The sequence below is a fragment of the Myotis nattereri genome (genome assembly GCF_964212035.1).
Source record: "Myotis nattereri genome assembly, chromosome: 5".
NCBI classification, from domain to species: Eukaryota; Metazoa; Chordata; class Mammalia; order Chiroptera; family Vespertilionidae; genus Myotis; species Myotis nattereri.
The window spans coordinates 22,290,626-22,318,164 of NC_138080.1; the positions used below are offsets into that span (position 1 = coordinate 22,290,626).

The following is a 27,539-nucleotide window of genomic DNA, read 5'->3' on the forward strand; positions in this document are numbered from 1 at the left end:
CTTCACTTTCTGGAATAACCACATCTGCTTCTCCCTCAAGGCTCTGCGTGCCTTCCGTGTGCCTTGAGGGTAAGACGCCAGCCCACCACTGCCTCAGTAGATTGCCACTCCCTGCCCCCAGATCTCCGCTCTTCTGGGCAAGATAAGAGTCCCCTGCATGCAGCACATTGACTGTGATTCTGCAGGAATGGCCATGTCCCCCGCCACGCCAGGCTCCTGGACACTTCTTGGCCCGGGCAGGTGCTAGGCAAATGTTTGTTGAGTAACTTGTGGGAGCTCATAGCCTCACATCCCAGTGAGACCTGCTATGGCCTCACATCTCACTGGGAGACCTGCTCAAGTCTGGGACCAGGACTAGCAATGCTGGGAGGATTCTCGGCTCTTCATGTGGGGCTGAGAGCTGCCCCTCCCCTCCTTGGGGTCTAGAGTGTTGACCTCAGTGGGGAACTTTCCGGTGAGCTACGATCAGAGCAGGCTGGAGGGGACAGGAGCTCAGTTATAGGCACATGGAATTGGCATCTGAGTCATGTGCAAATGTAGCACCCATGGGGAGGTCCAAGCCAGGGGTTCCATTGGCAGCATTGTAGGTGAGTAGATGGTGTTTCGAGTCTGTCTCAGCTCAGGCAGCCATAACAAAATACCATAGATGAGGAGACTTAAACAACATAAACTTATTTTCTCGCAGTTTTGGGGGCTGGAAGTCCAAGATGGCTGCACAGTCAGGTTCTAGTCGGTTCACATGGCCTTTCCTCTGTGTGCTCGCTCGGGGAGAATAATATCCCTGGTGCTGTATGTCCACCTCCGTCTCCACTATTTAACACATGCCAAGTTGTGAGGAGAGAGGAATAAAATATAGTTTTCTGCCCTTCGGGAGTTTATAGTCAAGTGGGATTTTGTGTTCTCAGAGGTGAGCATAGGAGCTTGGGGGTGGGGAGTGTAGAGAGGAGGGTTTTCCTCTCTAGAACCCCCCAGAGTGGGGGTGGGGGAGCGGGTATAGCTGAGGTGGAGGAGGAAGATGTGGGCAATGGCAGGAGAAGGGCACTCCAGGCAGGATGCACACAGCCTGGCCAGTGGAGGGAACAATGCAGTGGGCTGAGGCCTGAGATAGGGTGGGTGAGGGGCTCAGCTTGGTGGGGACAAAATTATTGGGTGGTTTGGAAACCATGACCCCTGACTCCATCCCACCACTTTCCAGCCAGCAGGTGACCTGGGCCAGGCACCACCTGCTTTACACCTGTTTCTTCTCAGAGCTCATCATGGCTCTATGCCCATTCCCTCACAGGGCCAGGTGAGTGAGGGACTTTTGAGCCCAGCAGACTGAATTGGGAAGGGAGCCCCGGGGTAGGTCTCTGGGGTCCCCTCTGGCCCCTCACTGATCTCAAAGCCCTTTAACGCCTTTCCCCCACCAACCTGTTCCTTGCAAGGGCAGCAAGGTCACACCAGATCTCTACAGCCCACAGACCTGCCAAGACTTGTGCACTGATTCGTTGAGCCACTTGCACTAATTGCCATGTTGTGCTCCCTCCCCCAATTGCTAATCTAAAGCTTGGAAGCTGTGGGTGCTGCACTCTGAGGTTGGGGTTCAGCCAGAATATTGGGAGATTCCTCCCTGCATTTCTGTTGTCTGCACTCCTGTTGCTGAGCTGCACCAATTCCCAGGGAGGAGTTCGGGCCTAAAGTCTCGCTGCTTGGGCTGGTGCCAGGCTGAGATATGGTCCCCACCCATAAAGGGGGCAGTCCTATCACCTCAGAGGGGAGCCCTTTGAGACTGCTTGCAGTGGTGCCTGGCCCACCAGGTGCAGTTAGGGGGATCCCTCAGGATGGCCCCTGCCTGTAATCCCCATCAGCAGCCCTGTCGCAAACGGCTCATCTATTCCTGCCTCCCTCTCCATGTTTAACACATTTACAAATATTTATTGAGCCTCTGCCTCTGTTCTGATTTGCTGATCATGAACTAATTTGGTCAGAATGTCTGCCCTCATGGTTAGACAGTCTCCTTGGAGAAGGAACTATACATACAGCTCTTAAAACACTGTCCCCCGATTCCAGGGCATTGGAATTGTCCAGAGCCAATGACTGCTGCAGTGTGGAATGAGAGGACTCCTGTGCCCCCCCCCCCCCAACCCCAAGGTTGGCATGGGGACTGGGGGTTCACAAAGAGAAAGGGCCCATCTTGACCTCCCCTCCTTCCCTCCCCACAGCTGTTCACTCCTGAGTCTGACCATCCTCTCTCCTTCCCTGCCACCACCACCTCTGTATTTTGTCCTGTGTTCTGTGTTCTGGTCTCCATACCGCTGCTGGGAATTCTCCAGAGTTGGCCTGGGCCTTAGTCCCTTTGCTCCGAGCTTCCCACTACTCACTCTCAAAAGACATTCGTCCTCATTAGGCCAAGGTTCCTCCTGTCCCCCTTTGCTGCCCTCCAGCCACACTGGCATCCTTCCTGCCCAAGACTGTTGTGGCTCTCTGTGCGTCATTCCCCTACCCCTTTGCCTTGCCACCAAGGGTGACTGCTAGGTAACATTCACCCCAACGGTAATTAAATCTCTCCCTATATCTCCCCACTAGACAGTGAACTAATTCCGTGAGAACCTTCCTTGCAGCCCACCAGGGTGGGTTAGATGCATGCATCCCCATTTTATAGGTGAACAAACAGGCACAGAGAGGTGAGGAGCTGGCCTGAGGCCACACAGCTAAAGAGTAGTGTGTCCCGCGTCACAGTGAGCCACGCTGACCCCACGGGCAGGGCCGGGGCGAGAGGTCACGGGGGGGGGGGGGGGGGGGGCACTGTGGGGACGCCAGGGCTCCGACCAGAAGAGAAAGCTTTGCCCGCTGGTCTTTCCGTGATGTTCACACTGGGCAGCGCCGCGGCAGGGACAGCGAAAGAGCTGGTGACTTTGGCCGGGGAGTCCAGCTGGGGCCAAATCAGCGCCGGCCTCGCAGGCTATGGGCTGGCTCCTGCCCCCTCACTTCGGAAGCTTTCACTAACCACGGACTCCAGGAAAAGCTGTGAAAGGTGGTTGGTCACAAGCTGGGTTCCCAGTTAAGGTTCGCGTGTGTGGTTTATTTTTACTCGGAAACGTTTCCCACCGACCTGAGGCCGCCACCTCGTTACACTTTTATAATCAGCGGCCTCTCCAGCGGGGGGCGCGCAAATCCTTGGACGCGGCTGTACCGTGGCTGTACCGTTTGAGTTTGGGGAGAGGGCGTTTGCATTTTTATGGTGGAAAAAAAGAGTAGTGTGGTTGACATCAGAACCCAAGTCTGGGGCCTCTGACTTCGTGGTTTGCCTGTCCTGCCTTGGTCCAACCTCTTGGAAGGCTTGAGCCTTCCAAGCTGGGAGTCTGAAGCACCTTTCCAGGGGCCGGGGGGCCACTCTCTCCCTTGGTCACTTGAGCCCCAGTACTCAGCCGTTTCTGTTTGGCAGCCTGAGAAAGGGGGTTGGGGCTCATCTGAATGGGGCTCTCCTTTACCTCCATTTGGTGCTTCGGTTTTCCCTACCTCCTCACACAGGGCCAGCTACTGGCCCATCCAGCACTGTTTGAGCTCAGGAAAGGTGCATTTCTTTCTAATGGGATTTCCTGTCTGCCTCCCTCCCCTGGTTGCCCTAAGTGATTTTTTGTGACAATGAGAAGGAGGGCACAGCCTGGGGAAATCACAGATTGCAGTGCCCAGGCAGACCCGGTTTGAATCTTGTCCCTACCACTTACTCACCAATGACTTCGGAACAGTCCTGAACTGCCACATGACCTCCAAGCTGAGGATTGGGAGTATGAAATCCTCTCCAGAGGTTTACTAACAGGATTCGGGGAGCTCATGCAGGCAGGTCCCCTGCATCTCCCTCCGGTTCTGCCAGATGAAGCAACTCAGTGAGTTCAGATTGAGTTTACAGAACCACTTTGGCCTTATCAGCATCTGTTTACAAATAGAGAAGCAGAGGTTGGGAGCTCCTGATCCCAGGAGTGGGTCAGTTCTGGAACCAGTACTCAACCTGGCCCCGAAGTGTACCTCTGAGCCCATGAGTTTATGGCTGCTTTTATTCTCTAGGCAGCCTTTTCAGAGTGAACTCAGTGTTAAAAGACAGAGCCCAAGTCTCCACTGTGTCCCCGTGCTCAACCCAGGGAGGCAGGTCAGAATGGACTTGCTATAAGGAATGGTCGCTGTGAAAGCTAACTGGGGAATGAGGGAACACCAGCTGGGGGCTCTTGTTAGTTCCTGCCCCAGGGCCTTTGCCGAACTCCTTTCTTGTCATTTCTCTTCATCCTTCTCACCTGCCTCTGTGCTCAGGGCCTCTCTTCTTTCCCTAGCCTGCTTATTCAGGACCACTGTAGAATTGCAGGGGTACCCTTACACCTGGAGGCACTTTTAAAGCCACAGCATCCCTTCAGTGACCTTTTATGATTGCCCCTAGAACAGGGGTGGGAACATCCAGCCAGGCCAGGTAAGACCCACAAAATCATTGGGTCTGGCCCTGCCAAGGCATTAGGGTTGAGTTAATTAAATGTTTGACCAAATATAGCGGGCTAATTTTTAAGTGGATAATTTTGTGTGGTCCGAGATTGATGTTCCATAAATATCCAAGTGGCTCTTGGCAGGAAAAAAGGTCTCCACACCTGCCCTAGAGTATGAGACACGCCCCTCCCATGTGGCCAGTTCTCCTGGGTTGGAATATGCACGGACAGAATAGGCTCTGGCTCAGAAGTGCACACTTTTTAGAGGTCCCTTGCCCCCAACCCCCATGGTCTCCCCACTCACTGATCAGGATAGGGGTTGAACTTCCATGAGCAAGATCACAGGCAGCTCCTTAAATTTGCATTTCTTTCCTACCCCAACACTTTAGGGTTAATTTGCATAAATTAAATGGGTATGATTTTACACATTTTTTAAAAAAATTTTTTATTGATTTCAGAGAGGAGGGGAAGAGAGATAGAAACATTAATGATGAGAGAATCATTGGCTGGCTGCCTCCTGCACACCCCCTACTAGGCATGGAGCCCACAACCCAGGCATGTGCCCTTGATTGGAATCGAACCTGGGACCCTTCAGTCCAAAGGCAGACACTCTATTCACTGAGCCAAACTGGCTAGGGCTGATTTTATTTAAAAATATTGTTTAGTTTTGCAAATAGGCAATACATTCACCAGGTTAAAAATTCAAAAGACCCGTAGAATGTACCTGGCACGTCTCATCCCCAGTTCTGCCCAGAATATGGTGTCAGTTTTATAGAGGTGCACATACCATGTAGTTTACCCGTTAAAAGTGTGCATTTCTGTGCTTTTTAGTATAGTCACAAAGTTATGCATCCATCATAATTTTAGAACATTTTTCATGAGGTCAAGAGGAAACCCTATAAATTGGGTTCTTGGACTCAAATAATTACACTTGGGGTATAGAGATTGGGCTTCCCCACACCAACAAAAATTCTCAGACACCAAAAAAGTGTCCGAGAATTCAATTCTATTCTTTTTTTTTTTTTTTTTTTTTCAATTCTATTCTGACATTACCTGGAAATTGCTTCAGAGTCCACAGGCTCAGTTCTACAAGACTGCCCCGCCAACACACTTCTGACACCAGTCCCAAGCCAGGGTTACCATGCTTCTGCTGACTGGCCACAGAAACTTCTCTTTTTGCTCAATTAATTTCTTAGAGCTGCTCATAGAACTCAGAGAAACATGTCACTTAACTAGATCACTGGTTTGTTGTAAAAGGCTATACCTCAGGAACAGCCAGATGGAAGAGCTGCATAGGGCCAGGTAGGTGGGAAGAGATCCCATGCTTCCAGGCCCTCTCCTGACAAGCGACTCCAGATCCCCATAAATAGACTGACCCATGGCATCACTGGCTGCTGGTGATTGGGTCCATTCTCTCCCCTCCCCAGAGGTGGGGGGACTGAAAGTTCCACCCCTCTAATCACATGTGTGGGGCCTTTAGCAACCAGCTTCCATGAAGGTGCTTCCAAAAGTCACCTCCTTAACATAACAAAAGGCCACTCAGCACTTAGGAAGTTCCAAGTGTTGCTAGAGCTGTGAGTCAGGAATTCTGGATGAAGACCCAGTGTATGAGGTAGATATTTTGGTCATCCTTTTGTCTGGCTTCTTGAATTTAGCATAATGTTTTTAGTTTCGTCTAAGTCAGTGGTCCGTGGACCACCAGTTGGCGACCGCTGGTCTAAGTTATGGCATGTACTGATTCTTTCCTTTTTATGGCTGAATAATATTCCACTGTATGGATGTACCACCTTTTGTTTATCCATTCATCACTTAATGGACATTTGGATTGTTTGCCCCTTTGGGCAATTGTGGATTGTGCTGCTGTGAATATTCACAGTTTTCTCTGTGGATATATGTTTTCACTTCTCTTGGGTATAATTGTGAGAAATGGAATTCCTGGGCCATATGGCACCTACATGCTTAACCCATTTGAGGACCTGCCAAGCGGTTTTCCACGGCAGCTGCACAACTTTGCATCTCCACCAGCAGTAGAGGAGGGTTCCAACTTCTCATCCTTGACAGCACATGTCTTTTTACTTCTACCCGACCTAGTGGGTATGAAATAGTGTCTTGTTGTGGTTTGGATTTGAATTTCCCTGATGACTAGTGGTATTCTTCCGCAGTTTCAGGGGTTCTTGTCATTTAGTCATTCAACAAATAGTGGTTGAGTGTCATGTGCTCAGCACTGGGGAAAATGGGGTGACTCTACCCTCTGGGAGTTTCCTTGCCAGTGCCCTTCTGAGTTACCCTATGCATGGATGCCTTATGCTCACTGTATTAACTCATTTTCTATTTAAGCACCTGTGTGTAAGTTTGCCTTTCCCCCTTCTCTGCAAGAAACACCATGTGGCCACCCTGTCCTGTAGCCGATATGGCTGATTTGACAGTCTGTCCTAAAGGAATGGAAGGAGTGGATCCTGTGATTCTTTTATTTATTTATTTAATATATTGTTTATTGATTTCAGCGAGGGAGTGGGATAGAAACATCAATGATGAGAGAAAAATCATTGATTGGCTGTCTCCTGCATGCCCCCTAATGAGGATTGAGCCTGGAACCTGGCATGTGACCTCCTGGTTCATAGGTTAATGCACAACCCCTGAGCCACACCAGCCAGGCAACTGCAGTTCTTAAGGCCCCAGCAAACCCACCGTCTGGATGCCGCTGAGAACAGGCCTGAGCATGCCACCTGACCCATCTCTCTGTCTTCCCCTGTCCCCTGCACAGCTGCCACCATGGCCCAGACCCTGCAGATGGAGATCCCGAACTTCGGCAACAGCATTCTGGAGTGCCTGAATGAGCAGCGGCTTCAGGGCCTGTACTGTGATGTGTCAGTGGTGGTCAAAGGCCATGCCTTCAAGGCCCACCGGGCCGTACTGGCTGCTAGCAGCTCCTACTTCCGGGACCTGTTCAACAGCAGCCGGAGCGCTGTGGTAGAGCTGCCGGCGGCTGTGCAGCCCCAGTCCTTCCAACAAATCCTCAGCTTCTGCTACACGGGCCGGCTGAGCATGAATATGGGGGACCAGTTCTTGCTCATGTACACGGCTGGCTTCCTGCAGATCCAGGAGATCATGGAGAAGGGCACTGAGTTCTTCCTCAAGGTGAGCTCTCCCAGCTGCGACTCCCAGGGCCTACATGCCGAGGAGGCTCCATCTTCCGAGCCCCAGAGCCCTGTGGCTCAGACATCGAGCTGGACGGCCTGCAGCACCCCGTTGCCCCTGGTGTCCCGTGTCAAGACAGAGCAGCAGGAGTCGGACTCTGTGCAGTGCACGCCTGTGGCCAAGAGGCTGTGGGACAGCAGCCAGAAGGAGGCCGGGGTTGGCGGCAGCAGTGGTGGCAATGGTAGCCGAAAAATGGCCAGGTTCTCCACACTGGACCTGGCCGCCAACCGGCCACCTCAGCAGGCCTTGGCTGCTGCAGCGGCGGCGGCGGCAGCAGGGGGCGTGGTGAGCGGGCCCAGCATGTCCGAGCGGACCAGCCCTGGTACCTCGAGCGCCTATACTAGTGACAGCCCAGGCTCCTATCACAATGAGGAGGACGAGGAGGAGGATGCGGGTGAAGAGGGCACAGACGAGCAATACCGGCAGATCTGCAACATGTACACCATGTACAGCATGATGAATGTTGGCCAAAGTGGTGAGGCGCCCACTCCTCCCCTCCCCCACCCCCCCATCACCCCCCCTACCCATGACCCCCATTCCCAACACATACCACTCTCTCCCCCCACAGCTGAGAAGGTGGAGGCTCTCCCTGAGCAGGTGACCCCTGAATCCCGGAATCGCATCCGGGTGCGGCAAGACTTGGCGTCTCTCCCAGCCGAGCTCATCAACCAGATCGGTAACCGCTGCCACCCCAAGCTCTATGATGAGGGCGACCCCTCTGAGAAGCTAGAGCTGGTGACAGGTAGGCTGGCCTTACTTGCTCCCCAAATCCCCCTCTTCCCCCACCCTTGGCCTCAATGCCCTCTGGGCTGCTGGCCTGTAGCATAGCCCCTCGCTTTGTCCTAGGGTAGCTGACACCCCTCTGTGTTGATACACATCAAAGATTGGCCTCTAGGGTTTTGCCCTGGAGGCAGATGTAAGCATTAGGGGACATCATGGCCATAGGCAGTGGATGAGTGGCTTCTTAGGGTGATCTGAGGGTTAACTACTGAATGGTTAAGAATTTGGCACAGGGTGGGGAGGGGGAGGTTGGGGGTTAATGGGGGGGATGAGGACACATTTGTAATACCTTAACTCATAATAAAAAAAAAAAGAAAAAGAAAAAAAAAAGAATTTGGCACAGAATCAGTGTGCCTGGGTGCAAGCCTCTGCTGCCTGCCCTTTCTAACTCGTAGCTGGTTGTGCTGGCAAAAGCTACACATGTACTAGGTGGGCCTGGCACATTGTAGGTGCCCCGTGGGCAGCGGTACCACAATCTCTCCTTTTCTGAGCGCTGATGAGGCTGCCCTGGGGTGAGTTGTCGGAGAGGGTCTCTGGAGCTCCGAGAAGTGGGCCTGGCCACATGGGGAATGTGGCAGTTTAGGGCCTGACCACCCTCCGTCTCCTCCTCCTAGGCACCAATGTGTATATCACAAGGGCACAGCTCATGAACTGCCATGTCAGCGCAGGCACACGGCACAAGGTCCTGCTGCGGCGCCTCCTGGCCTCCTTCTTTGACCGGTGAGGCCCTTTCCAAAGCCCAGGGAGTAGGGAGCTGCCCCATGCCCCCCACCACCACAGGGGATCTGACTCCTCCCCCATGACCTCCCCCCCAGGAACACACTGGCTAACAGCTGTGGCACTGGCATCCGCTCTTCCACCAACGACCCCAGACGCAAACCGCTGGACAGCCGCGTCCTCCACGCCGTCAAGTGTGAGTGTCTGGCTTTCTGGAGGCGGGCTGGGGTGGGCCCTGGGTGAGCAGAGGGTCCTTTTCTCTGGTGTTGGCCTTGATAGCTGGGTATGGTTTGTGAAGGATCTGAGGTTCGATTGAGGCTTGTTGGGAGGAGGGCTCTGCTGCTTAGAGATTTCTTCGGGGGGGGACGGGGCGGGGGTGACAGGGCACTGAAGGGAAGCCTGTGTCCGATGGGAGGGTAGGGAGGATCTTCAAACTCAAGGTAGTTATGAAGCAGCCAAGCCCCAGCCAGTTGTCGGGAGAGAACTCTAAGTTTGCAGGTGGAAGGAGTCTCCTAATTCCTAAATTCTGCAAATAATCCACATTTTTCAAGACCACTGGGCCACCTTGTCAAACCCACATGTCCTACATGTGGCAGAGTTTAGTGAAGCATGGAGCCAGCTAATGTGATCTTGCATGTTCTCTGCAATACCTCTGTTCTCTCACCTCCAAGAGGGGTTCCACCGTGTCCTGGGGGTGGGGGTGGGGGAGTCGGGACAGGCATGGCCAAGGGCCTTTTGGCAGTGTGGGAGGCAGGGCCACCTAGGCCTGAGCTGTCCACTCTCCCCGCACAGACTACTGCCAGAACTTTGCTCCGAACTTCAAAGAGAGCGAAATGAATGCCATTGCGGCCGACATGTGCACCAATGCCCGCCGCGTCGTGCGGAAGAGCTGGATTCCCAAGGGGAAGCCGCCTGAGGGTGATACCTACACCACCTTCATCAGTGACACGGGCAAGCTGGAGCCGGACATGATGGGCGTGGAGCACAGCTTTGAAACAGCCAGCCATGACGGCGAGGCTGGCCCCTCAGCCGAGGCCCTCCAGTAACCCCCACCAAGCCCTCCATGAGGCCGTCACACTCCCCCTCCTGTCACCCACCCACCCACCCACCACCTTGGTCACGAGCTACTGTCTGTCCCTCCCCAGGACCCGCAGGGTGTGCTGCATGCTCCAGCCCCTCGGCCTCCCGTCCCACCCCTGACCCCAATCCGAGTGGGCTGGGAGAGGGTGGCCGTGGTGCGAGCTCTGCGTGGCCTTCTCTCTCGCACACAGTCAGGGAGTACTCGCTCCCCCCTCTCCTAACCCCTAGCAATTGTTTTCCCATTCCACTCAACCAGGCCGGGCAGGGGAGGGGCAGTCTAGGGGCAGTCCTCTGCTCCACCCTTCACTGCAGCCCCATGGGACTTGCAGGGGCCCCGGGGTGCTCAGGACCCCTCCTGCCACCACCTCCCAGTGCTTCCATGTTTCCAAAAGCGCCTTCCTGTCTCCTTCGTCTGTCCCTGCATCTGGGGCTGGGGTAGGCGAGGCTGTGGGGACTGCTCTTGTGACGGCGGAGGAAACCTGAGGCTCAGAAATTACACGACTGACCTAAACCGACCTAAGGTGGCAGGCGGTGGTGCACCCAGTACCCTTCTCTCTCCCCCACCCTGTACTCAGCCTCTCTCGCTCCATCAGGCCCCTCAGACCTGAGTGAGGGGCACAGACCCAGAGTTTCTGAGGATAGGAGGAGAGGTTTTGGAGGCCCACAGGTGCGTGTGCGTGTGAATGTGGAGAAGTTTTGCTTTAAAATGAAGATGAGAAAGGCAGTGGAACCAGGGGAGCATGCTGGCGGGCTGCTGCCCTTCCCTCCCTCCCCACCCCATCCCACGGCAGGGCTCCCAGCTCCCATCCCCTGTACATACTTTTTAAAACATTTTTTTAGCTAATGAAATATTGAAGTATAAGATTCCTTTTATTTTTCAAACCAATGGGACTGTGTCTGATGTCCCCTTTGGTCCCTGGGGGCCATGGAAAGTAGGATGGGGTGAGGGGTGCAGGAGTAGGCTGAATGTGTGCGTGCATGTAGAGTATGGGTGCACGTTTCCAAGGTGGGACCCCAGACCCAGCCATCGCCTGGGCTACATTTGAAGGATATCCCTGGTCTTGGCCTGTTGGCAGAGCCCAGCTCCTGGGGACAGGGCAGGACCCACTGCATTTGTTAGCAGTTGTTTGCTGAATTGTCTCTAACCATTCCTCTCTTTGTAGCCTCATCCAGTGTGAGTGATTTTTTTTTTTTTTTTGAGTTTTACATGTGAACCAGAGGGTTCTTTTTTCTTTTTCTTTTTTGCTCCCCATCCCCCTGTGCTGCTGGGTGTCATTTGACATTTTTTGTCTAGCCTTTTTCTCACCTTTCGCCTCACCTCTCTTCTCACTTCTGGTCTCCTCCCAAGTCTGACAGCCCATGGCTTCCAGAGGCAGGAGCTTGCTAGAGGTGGGTGGGGCTATCCCAATGGACCCTTGGAATCTGACTTGGAGGCCCCATCCCCCACCCTGTAGCCCCTACCAGCCTGTGGGAAGGGGGTCCCTCCAGCATCTGTTTGTGGAGTTGGAGGTGTCCGGTCTGGCTGTGATCCTGGCACTCCTCTTTCTGGCCCAAGTGTGTGTGTGGGGGGTGGAGGCAAGTGTATGAGGGGGGAGTTGACACCCCCAGCTAAAGCACAAGCACCTTAGTCGCACCTCCCCTGCCCCTCATCCTGGCCTTGACACTCTACCCCAGCGTCATCCCAAAGCACAATATCCCGGTCACTTGGTGGGCTCCTGGGGCCACAGAGGGGTGGGCTGGGGTTCCAGCCAGCCCCCAAAGGAAGCAGGAGTCCCCGGGTACTCCCCCTTCCAGGCCTTAGCTGGGGGCCAGCTCCTGGGACTGGTGTCCTCTCCCTCCCCACCCTTTTTCTGGGCAGATCCCTGCCTAGTCCCCTCCCTGTCTTGTCTTCAGGCAGGGCTTGCCCCTGTCCTTCCTCCGTACCCTTGCAGCACTGGGTTGGGTGGCAGAACCCCTTGTTTCAGGGACCCCAGGAGGTGCCCCTGGCTCCAGGGTACTGTGTGTGGGTGGTGGGGGAGGGGGGGTTGAGGGGCAGGGGGTGGAATTCCTCACCAGGAGAGCCAAAGACAGGGTTGTGCCTTACCCCAGGAGCCACCCCTGTGCCCATCCACCCTGCCCTTTCAGGTGGCCTGCTGCTTTTCCTCCCCTCCTGACCGCCCCCCCCCCTCCCCCAGCCCTGCTCTGAGCTGCATGGTTCCCACCCCCACCTGGACAGCCAGGAAGGAGCATGAATGGAGAATCACCAACGCAAAAAAGACTGGAGGCCTCTGGCCACCCCTGTTCCCGTAGGACAGGCCAGCTGCTGTGTCCACGTGGAGTGCCAACACCTGCCCTTCTCCGGGCTGAGCCCCCCACCCCCACCCCAGCCTGTAAGTGAGATTGCACATTAACTACTGTAAGGAGAGGAGCGCACTGGGAAATGTGAACATGAGAACATCAGTAACACTGATGAGAATAAACTAAACGCCTTTGTAACAGCCCTGCAGCATGCTACTCACTGGGGGGCAGAGGGGTTGTAGTAGCTGGAAGAGATGCTGCACACTGGGTTCTCATTCTGCAGAGCAACACCCCCACTGCTCAGGACTCACATTGACATGCAGCAGGGTGCACTCGGGAGTGGCCATGCCAAATGTCACATGACAGAACATCCATCATGTGAGGGGGGCGGGGCAGCATGTTCCTTTCCAATGCTAGCAGGTACAGACCCAGACCACCAATGGGTTCCACTTACAACACCCTTCAGGCTACCTCGTGTAGACTCAACACTGCCCACGGCTGTTCCTGCACACATGGCCCCTGCATGGGAGTTCCTCCAAAGCTAGGAGGGTAGAGGCTCCCTTGAATGGGCTACTGACCCACTAGCTGCCCTGTGGTCTGACACCCCCCATCCCAGACACACCCCACACTCCATTCTGAGTCAACACAAAAATTGAGATGGCAAAAGCTAGCTATATATCCCGAGGATATGAAATGACAAAAGGTTCTATGGAGCCAAATAAAGACATGTAAGTGCCTTAGGATCCCATTTATTCAGTCATTTCAAACAGCCTGGGAAGGGTAGTTACCTATCGGGGATCCCATTGGTCAACAAAAAATCTGCCGGGAGGTGGACAAGGAAGCTACATCTCCGCCCAGGCCAGCTCCTTCCACCCACGATACAAGGGAATGATGTCCATGGGAACGATGACTAATATGCTTCAGACTGACCCTTGCAGTCAAAAATCCATGTAGAACGTTTGAAACCCCCAAAATTTTACTAAGCCTAGTGTTGACAAGAAGCCGCCTTACTGATAATATAGTCAATGAGCACCTATTTTGTATAGGTACCACATAATGTATTACAATAGACAAAAAAAGGTTAAAGTTATAAAGAATATACATTTAGTAGTGTTTATTTTTAAAATCAACATATAAATGGACTGCACAGTTTAAACCTGTGTTGTTCAGAGGTCAACTATACTACAATTCACAGGATGAACTGGGTATGTCTCAGTAAGACCAGCCCATTTGGGGTCCTGAAGTCCAGCATCAGCTGTCAAAGGGGTTTTGAGGACCAACAACATTGCCAACAGAAATTCAGAGGTGATGCTGCCCCAGAAATTCAGAGTGATGTGCCACCTGACTCCCAGAAGCACATCTTTTAACCCCAGAAAGACTCAGAACTGAGTATGGAATGGGCCAAGAGAACCCAAACCATCACATAAAAAAGGAGTCTGTACAGACTTGGTTCTTTTTTGACTAACTGGCCTGATAGAATAGCATCCTCGTAACATACAGCACTCCAGAGCGTGTACATGAGTGAGTGAGATTCGTGGTTCCCACACCTGATTAATGTGGGGGATGGAAAGGTCTGATGATAATCTAAGGTTCACAGTGCTTACAAGCTTACCCAGCTTATACAGGAATCACTTCATACTCAGGAAGGCTCTATGGCAAAGCCCTTAAATTTACAAACGCTGCCCTGTTAGAGTGATGCATCACAGAGGGAACTAGAAACCAGCTGTGCAGTGGAGCCCAGCATTACTTGGAGGCACCTCAGAAGTGACCACTCAGCTCCATGGCTAAGCCATTTACCTACGTTGGGTACAGAACAGGCAAAAGATGTTTAGGTTGAACTTCAAACGCTCAAGAAACATTCATGGTTTAAAATTTTCAGTGGCAATAAAATTATCCATCATGAAAACCAAGAAATTAACCAGAATAGTTTTTTCTGCACCTAATACTTACTGGCCACTGAAATCCCTTGCACCCACACATGCGTACACACACGCACACACCTGTGCGTGGAAACGAGGTTTAGAGTTCCCACTCAGGAAGCAGCCACTAGTTTAGAGTCAACATACCATATGATCTAAATACGTATAAAAAAGGCTGGGATTTTATTTCCAAGTTGGCACATGTAGAAGGCATAGGGGTGAATAAATGGCTTTGGGACACTGGAAATAGAAACGGGGCAGGGTGTATCTGAGGTCCTCCTACCTCCACCACCCCCTAAGTGCACTTGAGAAAGGACCAGTGGCGGGGGCTCCAACCAAGGGCCCTGAAGGTCCCACTGGCTCTTGAGAGCCTTGGGACAACTCCCCAGACATGACACCCTCCTCCCAGGGGGCAGGGCCCTACCAGCTCCCCCAGCTTGAGGGATCAGCCCCCTGGGAGAGCCAGGATCAGAGAGAGAAGAGCAGGATGAGAACCAGGAGAAGCACCCCCAGCAGCACCACAATCGCACACCACTGTCGGCGGTCTAGGGGTGAGAGGGTCAGATGTCATGAGGGAGGCAGCACCACCCCATGCCTCCACACCCCCCCCCCATTGCCTCCCCCCAGAGAACTCACCACTTGTCATATGGGACACTTTGGCCATCTTCCTGAGGACCCCATCCATCCGGGATTGGGTGTGGTCCATCTCATGAGCAAAGGTATCCAGCATGCTGCCAAGACCAAGATGGTGTAAGCCCTCGAAGGGCAGCCGGCCTCAGGCTCCCGGCCCACCCTGGGGGTCCTGGCCTCACATGCCCTGCTCATCCAGCTCCTCCCCAACGCGGCTGGACATGTGTTTCAGAACCCGGATGCTCCCAGACACCATTTCCAGCTGTTGATCCTGTTGGTCCATGATCAGCTGCAGAATGGAGAGGTGAGAACTGCCGTCATCAGGGAGGCCTGAGCTCCTCCAGCCCATGACTGACCAGCCACACAAACCTGCTGTGTGGCCTGCTGCTCCTCAATGTAGCGAGAGGTGACAGACACCACGCTGGCATCCAGCAGGTCACTGGATGGCTTCTGGGCAGTTGGCTTGCCCATTAGCATCTGGTGGGGCACAGAACACAAGCTCAGGGAAGGACACCCACTCACCAGAGAGCCAGACACAGGCAAATTTAGATGGTGGTTAGTCAGGAAGGCAGTGTTTGAAGTGCAATGGCCTGGGTGCCTCAGACCCACTTAACACCAAGGTGACAGACCCCAAGGCCACACCACTTGACCTCCCTGTGTATCAGTTTCCTCATCTGTAAAATGGGGAGAACTACAATCCCTGTTTGCTGAGGTTGGAATGAGAAATTAATCCACGGAGAACACTTATCTATCTATAAATATAAAAGGCTAATATGCTAAGTACCCATCTGACCGGTACCTATGATGCACACTGACCACCAGGGGGCAGAAGCTCAATGCAAGAGCTACAGTGATGCGCGCTGGCCATTTACGGAGAAACGGCACCTCGACCTGGTGCCCACAAAGCAACACTCAGCTTCTCCCAAGCGGGACACAGGCCCCACCACCATCCTGGAGTGACACCCCACCAAATCACAGCCGACGCTGCCGAGACCCCATGGAGCAAAATGTGGCCCACAGCCCAGCCCAGCCCTGAAACGGTGGCTGTGGGCACCAGGTAATGATGTCACATAACAACACCCAGCTCCCTCGCCCTAGCAATTAGCCTCCTTGGAGTTTCTTCAGCCCAGGAACACAACTTGCTTTATAGCCAGGTGGAAACATTTTACACTGTAACCAAATGTCTGTGAAGCGTTTTCCTGTGCCTCATCTCATTTGATCCTCACAGAAGTCCTGGAGTAGGTAGAGAGGAGACTCAGTGGAATCCTATTTTCTTTTCATTAGCCGGAAAACGAAGATTTAGAAAGCTTAGAAACTTGACCCGACTGAAAAGAAGAAATGATGAACCTTGAAAATGACTTAAGGTTTTCTCACTGCGCAGAATATAGTCAAACATTGCTGCAGTTAAATATTTCACCCTTTGTTCTCCCTGCATGATCTACAGTAATAATCTGCTTCATGTTGATATTTACTGCTGTGTTGCTGACAATTACCTGAAAGAGAAATTGGGGTGCTTCACTGGGCTGGGAAAAGTTTAGCTAAATCAGAAAGCAGGTCTAATTAAGCAAGTTTATTCTATATATATAAAAGGCTAAGTTGACTCGCATATACGCGATACATATAAAACTCTCACTGGGGCCAATCGCACGTGTGTGTTTCAATCTGTCATTGTCAATCGTGAATTTGGTTGACACTTCTATTATAGAGAAAGGGCGAATAGCAACATTAAAATATTTCTTCTTGCCGAAACCGGTTTGGCTCAGTGGATAGAGGGTCGGCCTGCAGACTGAAAGGTCCCAGGTTCGATTCCGGTCAAGGGCATGTACCTCGGTTGCGGCCACATCCCCAGTAGGAGATGTGCAGGAGGCGGCTGATTGATGTTTCTCTCCCATCGATGTTTCTAACTCTCTATCTCTCTCTCCCTTCCTCTCTGTAAAAAATCAATAAAATATATTAAAAAATAAATATTTCTTCTTCCTTTCAATGTGCACGAATTTGTGCACCGGGCCACTAGTTACCATATAAACAAATGTATGTAAGAATTTGGACTTTAATCCCCAAGGCAGCATATCAGGAAAGCACATAGGCACTGCTACAGGACTCCAAGCTGGTGTGGGCCTCAGCTCCCCCATCCTCCCAGATCCCATGTGGGCTTATGATGGGATGGGGGAGAGGCTGGTGGTGTCACAACATACAAAGAATGGGCATACAACACAGAGGGGAAAAGTGTACAGACAGGCAGCAGGAAGCATTCAAACAAAAGGCATGTGCAGGCACACACACAAAGCAAGCACACCCATGGGGGTGGGGGGGAAGGTGTGCATGCACAAGGCAGATAAGATACACTCAGAGGCCAAGTTTACACACTCAGATAGGTCAAGAGCATACACAGAGAAAAAAACATAGGCATTATGCTGGAAACAGTAAACACAAAGAAAGGGGATAGGTATACAGACACCACTCACCCCCCCACCCCCACCCCCACCCCGGGAAACCAGTATAGACCTCCAGGACAAGGCAGAGGGAGTATTATACAATCAGTGAGGGCTCAGGTATGCACACACAGAAAGCAGGCAGGTAGACAGCCAAGAGGACTGCACACAAAGAGGATGGGCACTGACATATAGGGACAGACGTACACTTTCCCAGAGAACAAGCAAACACCCACTGCGAGGCTCACCCTGAAAAATGATTCGGGTCAGGTCAAGATGCCTTACCTCTCTATTATTTCTCTCCATGAAGGCTACGGCTGCTGGGCTGACCATATGGTCCTTCATTTCCTGGGGGTGAGGACAGCATCAGAGAGTAAAGACGCCCCAACCTCCACCCTTACCCCATCATAACCTCCTCTCACCTGGACCGCTTCGCGCATCCGCTCCACGAAGACCTTTCTCTCCTGCAGGTCCCCAGCTGCGAGCTTGAACTTGCCTGGGTTGGCTTCCACTATGCGTAGCCCCCGGGTCAAGAGTCAAGGCCACAGCTAGACACAACCCGCTCATCGGCCTCAAAGCCTTCAACTCCTCCCCGGTGTCCAGCCTCCCAGGTCCCCCTGCCACCGCAACGGGCTCTCCCAGGCCTCCCTCCAACCCTCCGACCCGCCAGGATATCGATGGTCTCCTCCAGGTCTTCGAGGTCCCACTCGATGCTGCGCAGGCCATTCCGCAGTTCATTGGTCGTCCAGTCCAGCTCCTCGCGGCCGACCGCGGCGCCCTCCTGCAGGAGCTCACACCAGCGCTGGTACAGCCCGCGGGCTGTGTTCACCGCCTTCTGCACCTCGCTGCGGGCAGGGGCACAACGGGCGCGTCTGGGGGCCGCCCGCCGCTGCGCCCCCAAATGAGTGGGGGAGCTCAGAGGACCCCTACATCATCTGGCGTACCCCTCCCACTCGGCCACCGGGTGATCCCGACCCGCGCACCTCCAGACCGCTTGGCACCCTGCGGCCCGCATCCGGGCACTGGCTGGCAGGGGCCCGAGCACCCTCTGCCCGCCCCCGTCGCTGTCACTCACCCTCGGACTACAAAAAACGGGTCTTCAAGAGACATGTCACCGCCCCCCGTGGGAGACCGAGCTCCCTCCCCTCCGTGCCTGGAGAGCTGGTTTCCTCGCGGCGGGGGAGAACGCGCCACCACCCCCGCCCCCGTCACGTGACCCAGGCCACCATAGAGAGCCGGGCCACGAGGAGAGAGAGAGAGGCCCCAGAAGCCGGAAGTGCAGAGCTCCCGCCGCCGCCGCCATCTTGGCTGTGGGCAGAGGCGGCTTTCCGTGCGCGTGCCCCCGCCTTTCGCATCCTCCGCTCCCGCCGCTCCCAGCCTTTCCGTAGTTCCGCCTGACCAGGCTGGAGTCTGAACCCGGCATCTCGGGTTCGAGACCCAGCCCCTTGAATTGTTGCTGCGCAACCTCAGTTTCCCTTCCCGGCAACATAAATAATAATAAGCTCTCAGCCCTAGCTGGTTTGGCTCAGTGGATAGAGCGCCGGCCTGCGGACTGCAGGGTCCCAGGTTCGAATTTCATCAGGGGCACATGCCTGGGTTGCGGGCTTGATCCCCAGCGGGGGCCATGCAGGAGGCAGCTGACCCATGATTCTCTCTTATCGTTGATGTTTCTAATCTCTCCCTCTCTCTTCCTCTCTGAAATCAATAAAAATATATTTTTTAAAAAAATAAAAAATAATAAGCTCCCAGAAATCAGACGAGATTGTGGCTGGGGTAGGGGCTCGCTCGATTCGTAGACCCTTTTAACGGGCTCCTGGAGCCTGCACCCGCATCCTGTGCAGGGAGATGTCCCAGCCCGGGGTCGGGAGTGGCAGGTTTGGGGAGGGCTGGGGGAAAGGCGGTCGTCCCCGCCTTCCTGCGCGCGGGCTGATGTGTGGGCGTTCTGTGGGTAGTTCTACTCACTCTCCTCTTTTTTTCCTCCTGGGAGTCGCGGGAGGGTGCGGGGGTGGCTCTGAGGATGGTTTCCGGAGCAGAGCGGTTCTCTGCGTGCGGGGTCTCCGTCTGGGGAGAGACCAGGAATGTTTGGGGAGGAATTTTCAAAGTCTCTGTCACGCAGGGGCGTTCCTTGTGGGGCCATGAAAGCACTTTTTGGGGGGTGCGGGGAAGCCATCGCCTGAATGACGTCCTGATCTCCCTCTGGGCGGTGGGCGGAATCCCTGAAGAAGTCCTCGGAAGGTCGCCCCTATGTCCGAGTCCCAGTGTGGGGGTTTTAGCGTTAGTACCTGGGTTGGGGATGTCATTGTGGAGTCTCTGAGGTGCCGGCGTGTGGGGACATTCTCAGCGGGTCAGCGTGTGGCAGGAAAGGCCGCTGAATGGGGATGGTTGCTGTTCGGGGTCTTTTAGGGATTGTTGAGCCCCGAGGTGCAGGGGGCGGGACCTGAGTGTCCTCCGAGGGTGCATGAGATCATTAATTGGGGGGGGCAGTAATACCTGGGAGGGGGCCTGTGGGGAGAAATAACTGGGAAGACGGGGATAAAGGGGCCCTCGCCGGGCCGCCCCTAGTGCAGGCAAGGTCTTTGTGGGAGATGGCGTCAGTGGGCGCCCTGAGATCACCCCAACCCGCCCAAGGGGCATTCCCGAAGGGGCGTCACGCCTTCCTGGCCTCCCGGGAAGGAAGCGAAACCTTCCCCTTCGGCCCCACTGGACGCGGGTCCGGAAGCCGGGGGCTCCCGACAGCCCCAGCCCCGAGAGGGGAAAGGAAGAGGGCGTGTCTGGAGGCCAGGCCCCGCCCACACCCGGCCGGAAAAAGCCGGCTATGGCCCAGTACCGAGAACCCGGCCCCTGTCCTTATATGGGCAGCCGGAAGTGGCTCGGCCACCTGCCCTACGTCATTCCTTCCAAATTTAGTCTGGATGTTGCGCTGACCCTGTGGCGGGAAGGCTCTGCGCTCCAGTCGAGCGGGCGGAGCCTCCCCTTAAAGTGCCCGAACCACAAATGAATGGAGCCATTCAAACAATGTTGCAGCTTTTTGGAGGGGAGGAACTGGGAGTAGGTTTTCCAGGAGCGGCAGCGCGTGCCGGAGGGTAGGGTCGATGTTCTCTATCTGCCCTCTCTCTGCGTTGCTCGGGCTTCAACTCCTACCCCAACCGCGCCTCCGGGTGCAGAGGCAGAGCGCGGACCGGTGGTTTAGGGGCCGCAGCATGAGTTCAACCGGATGTCGTGTGGCCGGGCCTTCCACCTTGCGTGGAGCTTGTGCCGAAGGAAACCGGGAGGATGTTCAGTGCGGAGAGCAGAGATGGCAGCCTGGGATGCGCTCATATCTGCAGGCTCCCGCCGCCAGTGCAGCTGGCAACTTAGCCCCGAACCAGCCAGCTTACCCTGTTCTGCTTACGGGCAGGGGGAGTGAGGAGGGCTGGCGTGGGTTAGATGCTATAGAGGCCCAGGCCTCCTTTCGCTGCAGTTGGCCCATTTATTCGTTTAGCAAATATTGGACTAGTCCGTCAGCCTCGGTTTCCCCACGTGAAGAAATCAAGTACAACAGCAGTACCGTCCGTGGGGGATCAAGGAGATCTTTATGAAAGGAAAGCCTTTAACATAGTCTGGCACGTATTAATCAGTTAGTTGTGTGTTAATCAATTAGTTAGTGTTAGCATTGTTATTGGTTCAAGAAACACTAATGAGACGCCTGGAACTGTGCCCACGGGGGATGTACGGGCTCAAACCCGGGTATTCCCCGGCGCGAAGGAAAACCAGCCGCCTACGACCTGCGGGGGCCAGCGAACTCTAGCACGTGGGTGGGCCCTGAGCCTCACCCTCGGCCCCGCTCCCCGGGGCCTGCGCGCGGGCGCACTGAGGCGGCGAGGGCTGAGAAATGAGACCACCCCAAGTGCTCAGGGTACTGGGGAAGGCTCCCCCGCGTCCGGGCTAGTGTCCCTTTTGTCTGTCCGGTAAATTCCACCCTGTCGCTTTAAGGCTGAAGTCTCTGGCCCCAACGCGGTGGAAAGCCCGAAGCAGCTCTCTGATTGGGCGGGGCGTCATGGTGACGTAGCTCCGGGTACAAATGGGCCCCGGTGGCGGGCGCCGGGGCAGAGCGTCCTAGGGGTGTTTCGGCGCCCGTCGGCGTGAGCAGAGAAAGCGTGAGCCAGCGCACAGTCCGAAGTGCGTCTGCTCAGCAGGGAAGTCCCCACCGTCGAGTCGCCATGGAGGTGCAGAAGGAGGCGCAACGCATTATGACCCTGTCGGTGTGGAAAATGTACCATTCGCGCATGCAGCGCGGAGGGCTGCGGCTGCACCGGAGCCTGCAGCTGTCTCTGGTCATGCGTAATGCCCGGGAGCTTTACCTCTCGGCCAAGGTGGAAGCCCACGAGCCGCCCGAGGTGCCCTCGCCAGTCGCCCGCTCCCCCGACCCTCGCCTACACCCACCGCGGGAAGCACAAGCCGCAGCGGAAGCAGCGTCCACCGACGGTGAGCAGCCCTGCCCGGAGCCCATGGACACTCAGGAGGCGCCGAAAGCCGAGGAGACCCCTGCCCGCTGTGCCCCGAGACCCGCCAAAGTCAGCCGCAAGCGGCGCAGCAGCAGCCTCAGCGACGGCGGGGATGCCGGACTGGTCCCGAGCAAGAAAGCCCGTCTAGAAGAGGAGGGCGCGGAGGAAGGGGAGTCTGCGGGGGTCCCCGAGCGCCTGCAGGCCCCTCCCGCGCAAGCGGAAGGTGCCTTCCCCAATCTGGCGCGCGTCCTGCAGAGGCGCTTCTCCGGTCTCCTGAACTGCAGCCCCTCCGCGCCCCCGACAGCGCCTCCGCCGCCGGCCTGCGAGGCGAAGCCGGCCTGCCGCTCGGCGGACAGCGTGCTGAACGTGCTCGTCCGGGCCGTGGTGGCCTTCTGAGGCCCCCGAGCGCCGCTGCCGGAGTCCAGAGCGCGGGCCAAGCGTCGGCCCGAGTACACAGACCCGAAGCCAGGCCGCCCCCGCGGGGCAGGCCCGCGGAAACGGTGGAGAGGAGCCGCGGCCCGGGAAGCTGTCGCCACCGTGTGCAGTGGCGGCGCCAAGGAACCTGAGCCGGGGCGGGGACGCCTTCCTCCGAGCCCGGCCGCGCCCACAGGTGCCGGCTTAACCGACGGGGACGTGGCCTTCCCGTCCCCCGGGACTGGGGGACGGGGTCTGGTTCCTGACACTCCTCGGGGTCGGACTTTATTTTCACCGGGGGCTGTGCTGCCCTTTCGAGGTGTTGCGGTAGTCGGTGTCCTGGTTCCCAGCGGCGCCCAGGCGCCCTCTTTCCCTCGGGGGACATGCTTATGCAAGCGGTCATCGTTGCGTCACGGGCAGGCGTGGGGCGCTTCCTGTCGCCTCGCGTGGGTGTGGGGCCTGGGAGCGGGACCGCCTGGGGCACCGCCCCCGCGCTTCTGCCCGCACCCCTGCGCCTTCTGGGCAGGGGGAACGGATCTCATTTCAGGCTAAATTTTTTTCTCGTTCGGTGCATTCGAGGTGGGGATATGCGCACGGTCTGAAGCGTGACCCTCGGGCACAGACCATCAACCCAGAAGACCTTGGTCTGAGTCACACGAATGGGGGAAGGGGTGCCCGCAGTTCTGTGAGGCCGAGCTGGGCCCAGGTGCTGCGGAGACCGGGCCCGCTTGGGGAGGGAGATTCTAGCCAGTGCGTTCGAGGGCCTATTTACTCTGGTGGGTTCTGTTTAACTCTGTCTGTCTGGCCTTTTGCTAGAGAGACCAGATACGAAAATAAAGACCATTTAACTGCAAAGTCGACTGTCTGGTGTTCTTCCCTGGTGGGGGAGGGGCGGGGGGGAGGGTCGGGCGCTGGGGGCGGCTTCCTGGGGCCGCAGAAACCGGCCCGACCGGCTCCCACGTGGGCGGGAGGGACTGGGCCCCCTCTTCCCAGCCAGTCCACTTCCGTCTGGGCGCCCTGGCGCTCTGACTCCTTCGAAATTCCCCTACAGCCCTGGCTCGGTTGGGTAGAGTGTCATCACTATACGCCTAAGTTTTGGGGTGCATCCCAGGTCAGGACTCCGACAAGAAGCTACCCGTGAATGGGTGTCCCAGCAGGTCCATGTGTCTCTGTAAAATCGGTGAATGAAATTAAGAAATAAGTTCCCCCTGCAAGTCTGGGAGAGCGAGGGCTCTCACAGCTCACGTAGGTTTGGGGGGACACTGCTGGGGACCGTGCCACGCGCAGTTGGGGAACATGCAGGTTCTCCCCACCCGGCTGCACCTGACCCACAGGTGCCGTTCTGGCGGGGGCCCCACGGGGGTGGGGGCAGGGAGCTGAGCAGGTAAGCTTGGGGCCCCTGGTGACACCATGTCCAGTCTCTGGCTGTGGATCTGTCTGGCTCGGACGGGGGTGAGCGCCCAGCCTCAGTTTCCTCCTGTTTGGGGTCCGCCTGGGAACAGGTCCCCCGGAGGAGCGGCAGGTTTGGAAGTGCTCCTGGGAGCCTTTGTCGTTGGCTTGGCTCCGCCCCAGGGGAGAAAGTCCTCATCATTCCCCCCAGCGCTGGCCCCGCGAGGGCCGTTGGGAGGACAAAGGAGCCGCAGGTGTGGGGAGAGGCGCGGGGAGCACCCGCCCCACCTCGGGAAGGCGAGGTCCCCAGAGTGGGCTTCCGTGACCCCCGGGTCTGACCCCGAGGTGGGAGGGTGGGAGGAGGAGGAGGCAGGGGAGCAGCCCCCACCACACCTTCCTCCCACGCCCCTCCCTGTCTCCCTCCGCCCCCCACCCCACCCCCAGCTATCCTCCCCGGCCCCCCTGATTCCTCTATGCGGAAGGTGGGAGACGGCGCCACCCAGAACTCCCCAGTGGGACGTGGGGGGGCTGGAGCCCCGCACCTCCAATGTAGCTCAATGTGTCCGCGTAGGCGCACCTCCCCGGAGAGCTGGCCGGGCCCCAGGAAGTCCCCGGCGCTGTGGGAGGGGGCCTCGCCGCGCCGCGCATCCTGTCGCAGGAACCGCCGGCCCTTCCTTCCGCGGGAAGCGGTGGGGCGACTGCTGCCCCGGCCTCGGGCATTTCCGAGCCGGCCCCGGGGAGGGGACACGGTGGGAGACAGAGCGGCACCGCACACTCAGGTCACCCGCCAGAACAGGCAACATCGAAAACTTGTCACAATAACCGACATCTATGGGGCCTGGGGCTGTCAGTCCGTGACTTGGCGCGAGGTCATTGGGACAGGCCCTCCGGGGAGGAGCTGATTGGACAATGGCTGCGAAACCGACAAATGCCCCATCCCCTTGACCCACTGATTCCCCAAGGAGTTTCCAGGAGGGTGTTCACCACAGTGCTGTCTGAAAGGGGCACGGGTTTGAGACAATCTACGTGCCCATCTGACTGGACTGGTCTGGTTGAATGTGAACTATCCACCGCTTGCTCCCCACCCCAAAGGTAAAAGGCTGAGCCTGACAGATCTACCACTCAGGCAACCATGCTGCTGGGTGACAAGCGCCAGCTGCAGACGTTGTGGGGTAAGGAGCACAGATTTCTGAGCCCAGACAGCCAGTTCCGCTTGCTTCCTGTGCAACTTTGAGTAAGTTGCTTCACCTCTCTGGGCCTGTTTCCCTGGCTGTACATTTTGGAATAGTCCCTACCTCTTAGATTCATTGTAAAGATCGATCCAGACAGCACACAGAAAGTGCTTAGTAAAATGCCAGGCACACAGTGTTGTTATTTTTTTATTGTTAAGAGGCCAGGATGACAAACAGTACAAATATATATGTATGGAAAAGTGTGTGTAGATGCTGTGTTAAACCCAGAGAGTTTGAAAAATAGTTCCCTCCTCCTCCAGTAGCTCAATATGAACAAGAATCTGTGTCCCCTCTCAGCTCCTGGGTTTGGCCATACCTAGTGATTCTGGGTTGGGTTTTTTGTTGTTGTTGTTTTTTCTCCTGCAGGTTCCATGCTCTTCCTACGTTACCAGTGATCCCTGCATCAGGCCTTGGACCTCTGTCTACACTCACCCCTGGTAGCCTCATTCAGTTTTAGGGCTCTAAATGCCATCTCTATGCAGGCTCCTAAATTTAGCTATCCATCCCAGTCTCCTTGCGGGGGTCTAAGGTATTTCAAATAGAACAGGAGCCAAAGAGAATTCTTGCTGTTCCCTACCAGTCTTCCAATTGAGGGCTCCTCCTTGAATCACTTTTTATTTATTTATTTATTTATTTATTTATTTATTTATTTATTAATATATTTTATTGATTTTTTACAGACAGGAAGGGAGAGGGATAGAGAGCTAGAAACATCGATGAGAGAGAAACATCGATCAGCTGCCTCCTGCACACCCCCCACTGGTGATGTGCCCGCAACCAAGGTACATGCCCCTGACTGGAATCGAACCCGGGACCCTTGAGTCCGCAGGGCGATGCTCTATCCACTGAGCCAAACCGGTCAGGGCGCTTTTTCTTTTCTAAATATATTTTTATTGATTTCAGAGAGGAAGGGAGAGGGAGGGAGAGATAGAAACATCAATAATGAAAGAGCATCATTGATTGGCTGCCTCCTGCACACCCCACACTGGGGATAGAGCCCGCAACCCGGGCATGTGCCCTGACCTGTAATTGAACCATGACCTCCTGGTTCATAGGTCAACAATCAACCCCTGAGCCACTCTGGCTGGGCAGAATCACTTTTTCTCCTTCCCTCACACTCTAAGCCTTTCCCATCTTCCTGGCTCCATCACCTCTCACCTGGATTAGGGCAGTGCCTTCCTCCTCGCCCTTGGCCCCCACAATCTATTTTACTCAGGAGCTGCACTGATTTTATAAAACACAAACTGGATCTTTTCCCTCTCCCGGCCCTCCCCTGCTTCTAACACACTAGCCTCCTTTCTGCTTGCAGAACAGGCCACGCATGGTCTAGCCCAGGGCCTTTGCACTTGCTGTTCCTTCTGCCTGCAATGCCTTTCTCCCAGATACCCACACAGCCATCTTCATTTTCTTCAGGTTTTTGCTGAAATGTCACCTCCTTGGGGGAGGCCTTCTTTGGCCTCCTGACTAAAATAGCCACCCCACTCCACTCAGTCTTCCTTAGAGTACTACTCACCATTTGAGAAGATAAATTTGTTTTATCTAGCATCTGCACCCCCATTCAAATGTTTTATGAATGAATGCTCACCCCAGGCCAAAATGAGTGAAGGATGTTGTCTGGGGTAAGCAGATGCTAAGAGCTTAAAATTTATTATCTCATTTTATCAATGGCTTCCGATGGCTCTTAGAATTTCCCTAACTTCAGACAGTTGACAGGATTTTTATCAGCTCTGTGTAACAACTGTATAAGTATTATTTATCTAATTTTAAAAACTTAACGGTGAACTAATCACTCAGCATACTTAGAGGGTAACAGTTCATAAAAGTTACAATGAAAACGAAATACTGTCATAAGATCCTGCTGAAACAGTAGCCAGTGTGAGGTTCCAGATAGCTTTCTTAGTTACAAAGGAAGATTAGCAAAGTTAAAGTCACATTGTGGCCAAAGGAGGAAGACTATCCTTAAGTCAGAGAACCAGCTGGGACTAAAAGCTGAAAAGGAGAAGCTGAGAGATGTATTCTGTTATTTAAATAACAATGAATCACTTTGTCCACTGTCCCAGAGTCAGGAAAACTCTGCTTCTGGAAGAGGGACAACAACCCTATGACTGTCCTGCTGGACCTGGGCCCAGTGCATCTCCGGCCTCATCTTGCGTCACCCTCCAGCTATCCTGACCTCTTTCTGTGCCTCACACTTGCACAGCCTTCCCAGCCACTGGGACTTTGCATATGCTCTCTCCTGGAGTGCTTTTCCCTTCCCTGTTCACCTAGGGGAGTGTTTGCTGTCTGCCCCCCATTTTGATCCAAGATCCCTATAATTTTTGACACTTAGATCCAGAGTTACTTTTCTCGTTGTAGTATTTATCACAACTGGTTTTACATTTGTTTCTGGGTTTGTCTCTTCTAGCTTGTAGACTCCAAGAGGGCAGAGGCAAATCTAGCAGATGCTTACTACTTAGTTCTTGTGAATGAATGGGGCCTTTGAAACTTTCCTTTGAGGTCGGTCCTGGTCCTTCTAAAGTCCATTTAAAAAATATATATA

General features: G+C 54.9%; 3 protein-coding genes across 5 annotated transcripts; 2 read left to right on the forward strand and 1 right to left on the reverse strand.

Annotated features, from left to right (window-relative positions):
- The first annotated feature begins 6,950 nt into the window (after positions 1-6,950).
- NACC1 (nucleus accumbens associated 1) lies at positions 6,951-12,699 on the forward strand. 2 transcript variants are annotated; one of them, XR_013995980.1, is made up of 6 exons: positions 6,951-8,121; positions 8,215-8,388; positions 9,041-9,146; positions 9,242-9,339; positions 9,936-11,898; positions 12,398-12,699. XR_013995980.1 is itself a non-coding variant. In XM_081090995.1 (5 exons), the coding sequence occupies exons 1-5, from the start codon at positions 7,221-7,223 to the stop codon at positions 10,187-10,189; spliced, it is 1,533 nt and encodes a 510-aa protein (XP_080947121.1). In that variant the 5' UTR covers positions 6,951-7,220; the 3' UTR covers positions 10,190-12,380. The 2 variants fall into 2 exon arrangements, 1 of the variants encoding a protein (XP_080947121.1); XM_081090995.1 differs by lacking the exon at positions 12,398-12,699 and having other exon boundaries at positions 9,936-12,380.
- Positions 12,700-14,579: 1,880 nt separating this feature from the next.
- STX10 (syntaxin 10) lies at positions 14,580-18,787 on the reverse strand. 2 transcript variants are annotated; one of them, XM_081090996.1, is made up of 8 exons: positions 18,557-18,787; positions 18,157-18,326; positions 17,904-17,998; positions 17,767-17,829; positions 15,419-15,526; positions 15,232-15,338; positions 15,056-15,150; positions 14,580-14,964 (listed from the first exon to the last, which is right to left on the reverse strand). In XM_081090996.1, the coding sequence occupies exons 1-8, from the start codon at positions 18,589-18,591 to the stop codon at positions 14,888-14,890; spliced, it is 750 nt and encodes a 249-aa protein (XP_080947122.1). In that variant the 5' UTR covers positions 18,592-18,787; the 3' UTR covers positions 14,580-14,887. The 2 variants fall into 2 exon arrangements, with proteins under 2 accessions (XP_080947122.1, XP_080947123.1); XM_081090997.1 differs by having other exon boundaries at positions 15,236-15,338; positions 18,557-18,676.
- Positions 18,788-21,267: 2,480 nt separating this feature from the next.
- Positions 21,268-23,234, forward strand: IER2 (immediate early response 2). The gene has a single exon (XM_081093023.1). The coding sequence runs from the start codon at positions 21,681-21,683 to the stop codon at positions 22,359-22,361; it is 681 nt and encodes a 226-aa protein (XP_080949149.1). The 5' UTR covers positions 21,268-21,680; the 3' UTR covers positions 22,362-23,234.
- Positions 23,235-27,539: the final 4,305 nt, after the last annotated feature.

Coding starts and splice junctions, on each gene's coding strand:
- NACC1 (XM_081090995.1), top strand. CDS start 7,221: ATGGCCCAGACCCTGCAGATGGAGATCCCGAACTTCGGCAACAGCATT. Junction 9,147..9,241: donor CTGGCCTCCTTCTTTGACCG/GTGAGGCCCTTT, acceptor CCTCCCCCCCAG/GAACACACTGGCTAACAGCT. Junction 9,340..9,935: donor CGTCCTCCACGCCGTCAAGT/GTGAGTGTCTGG, acceptor CTCCCCGCACAG/ACTACTGCCAGAACTTTGCT.
- STX10 (XM_081090996.1), bottom strand. CDS start 18,591: ATGTCTCTTGAAGACCCGTTTTTTGTAGTCCGAGG. Junction 15,527..17,766: donor TGGAGAGAAATAATAGAGAG/GTAAGGCATCTT, acceptor GTGCCCCACCAG/ATGCTAATGGGCAAGCCAAC. Junction 15,151..15,231: donor GAGCTGGATGAGCAGGGCAT/GTGAGGCCAGGA, acceptor TGGTCTTGGCAG/CATGCTGGATACCTTTGCTC.
- IER2 (XM_081093023.1), top strand. CDS start 21,681: ATGGAGGTGCAGAAGGAGGCGCAACGCATTATGACCCTGTCGGTGTGG.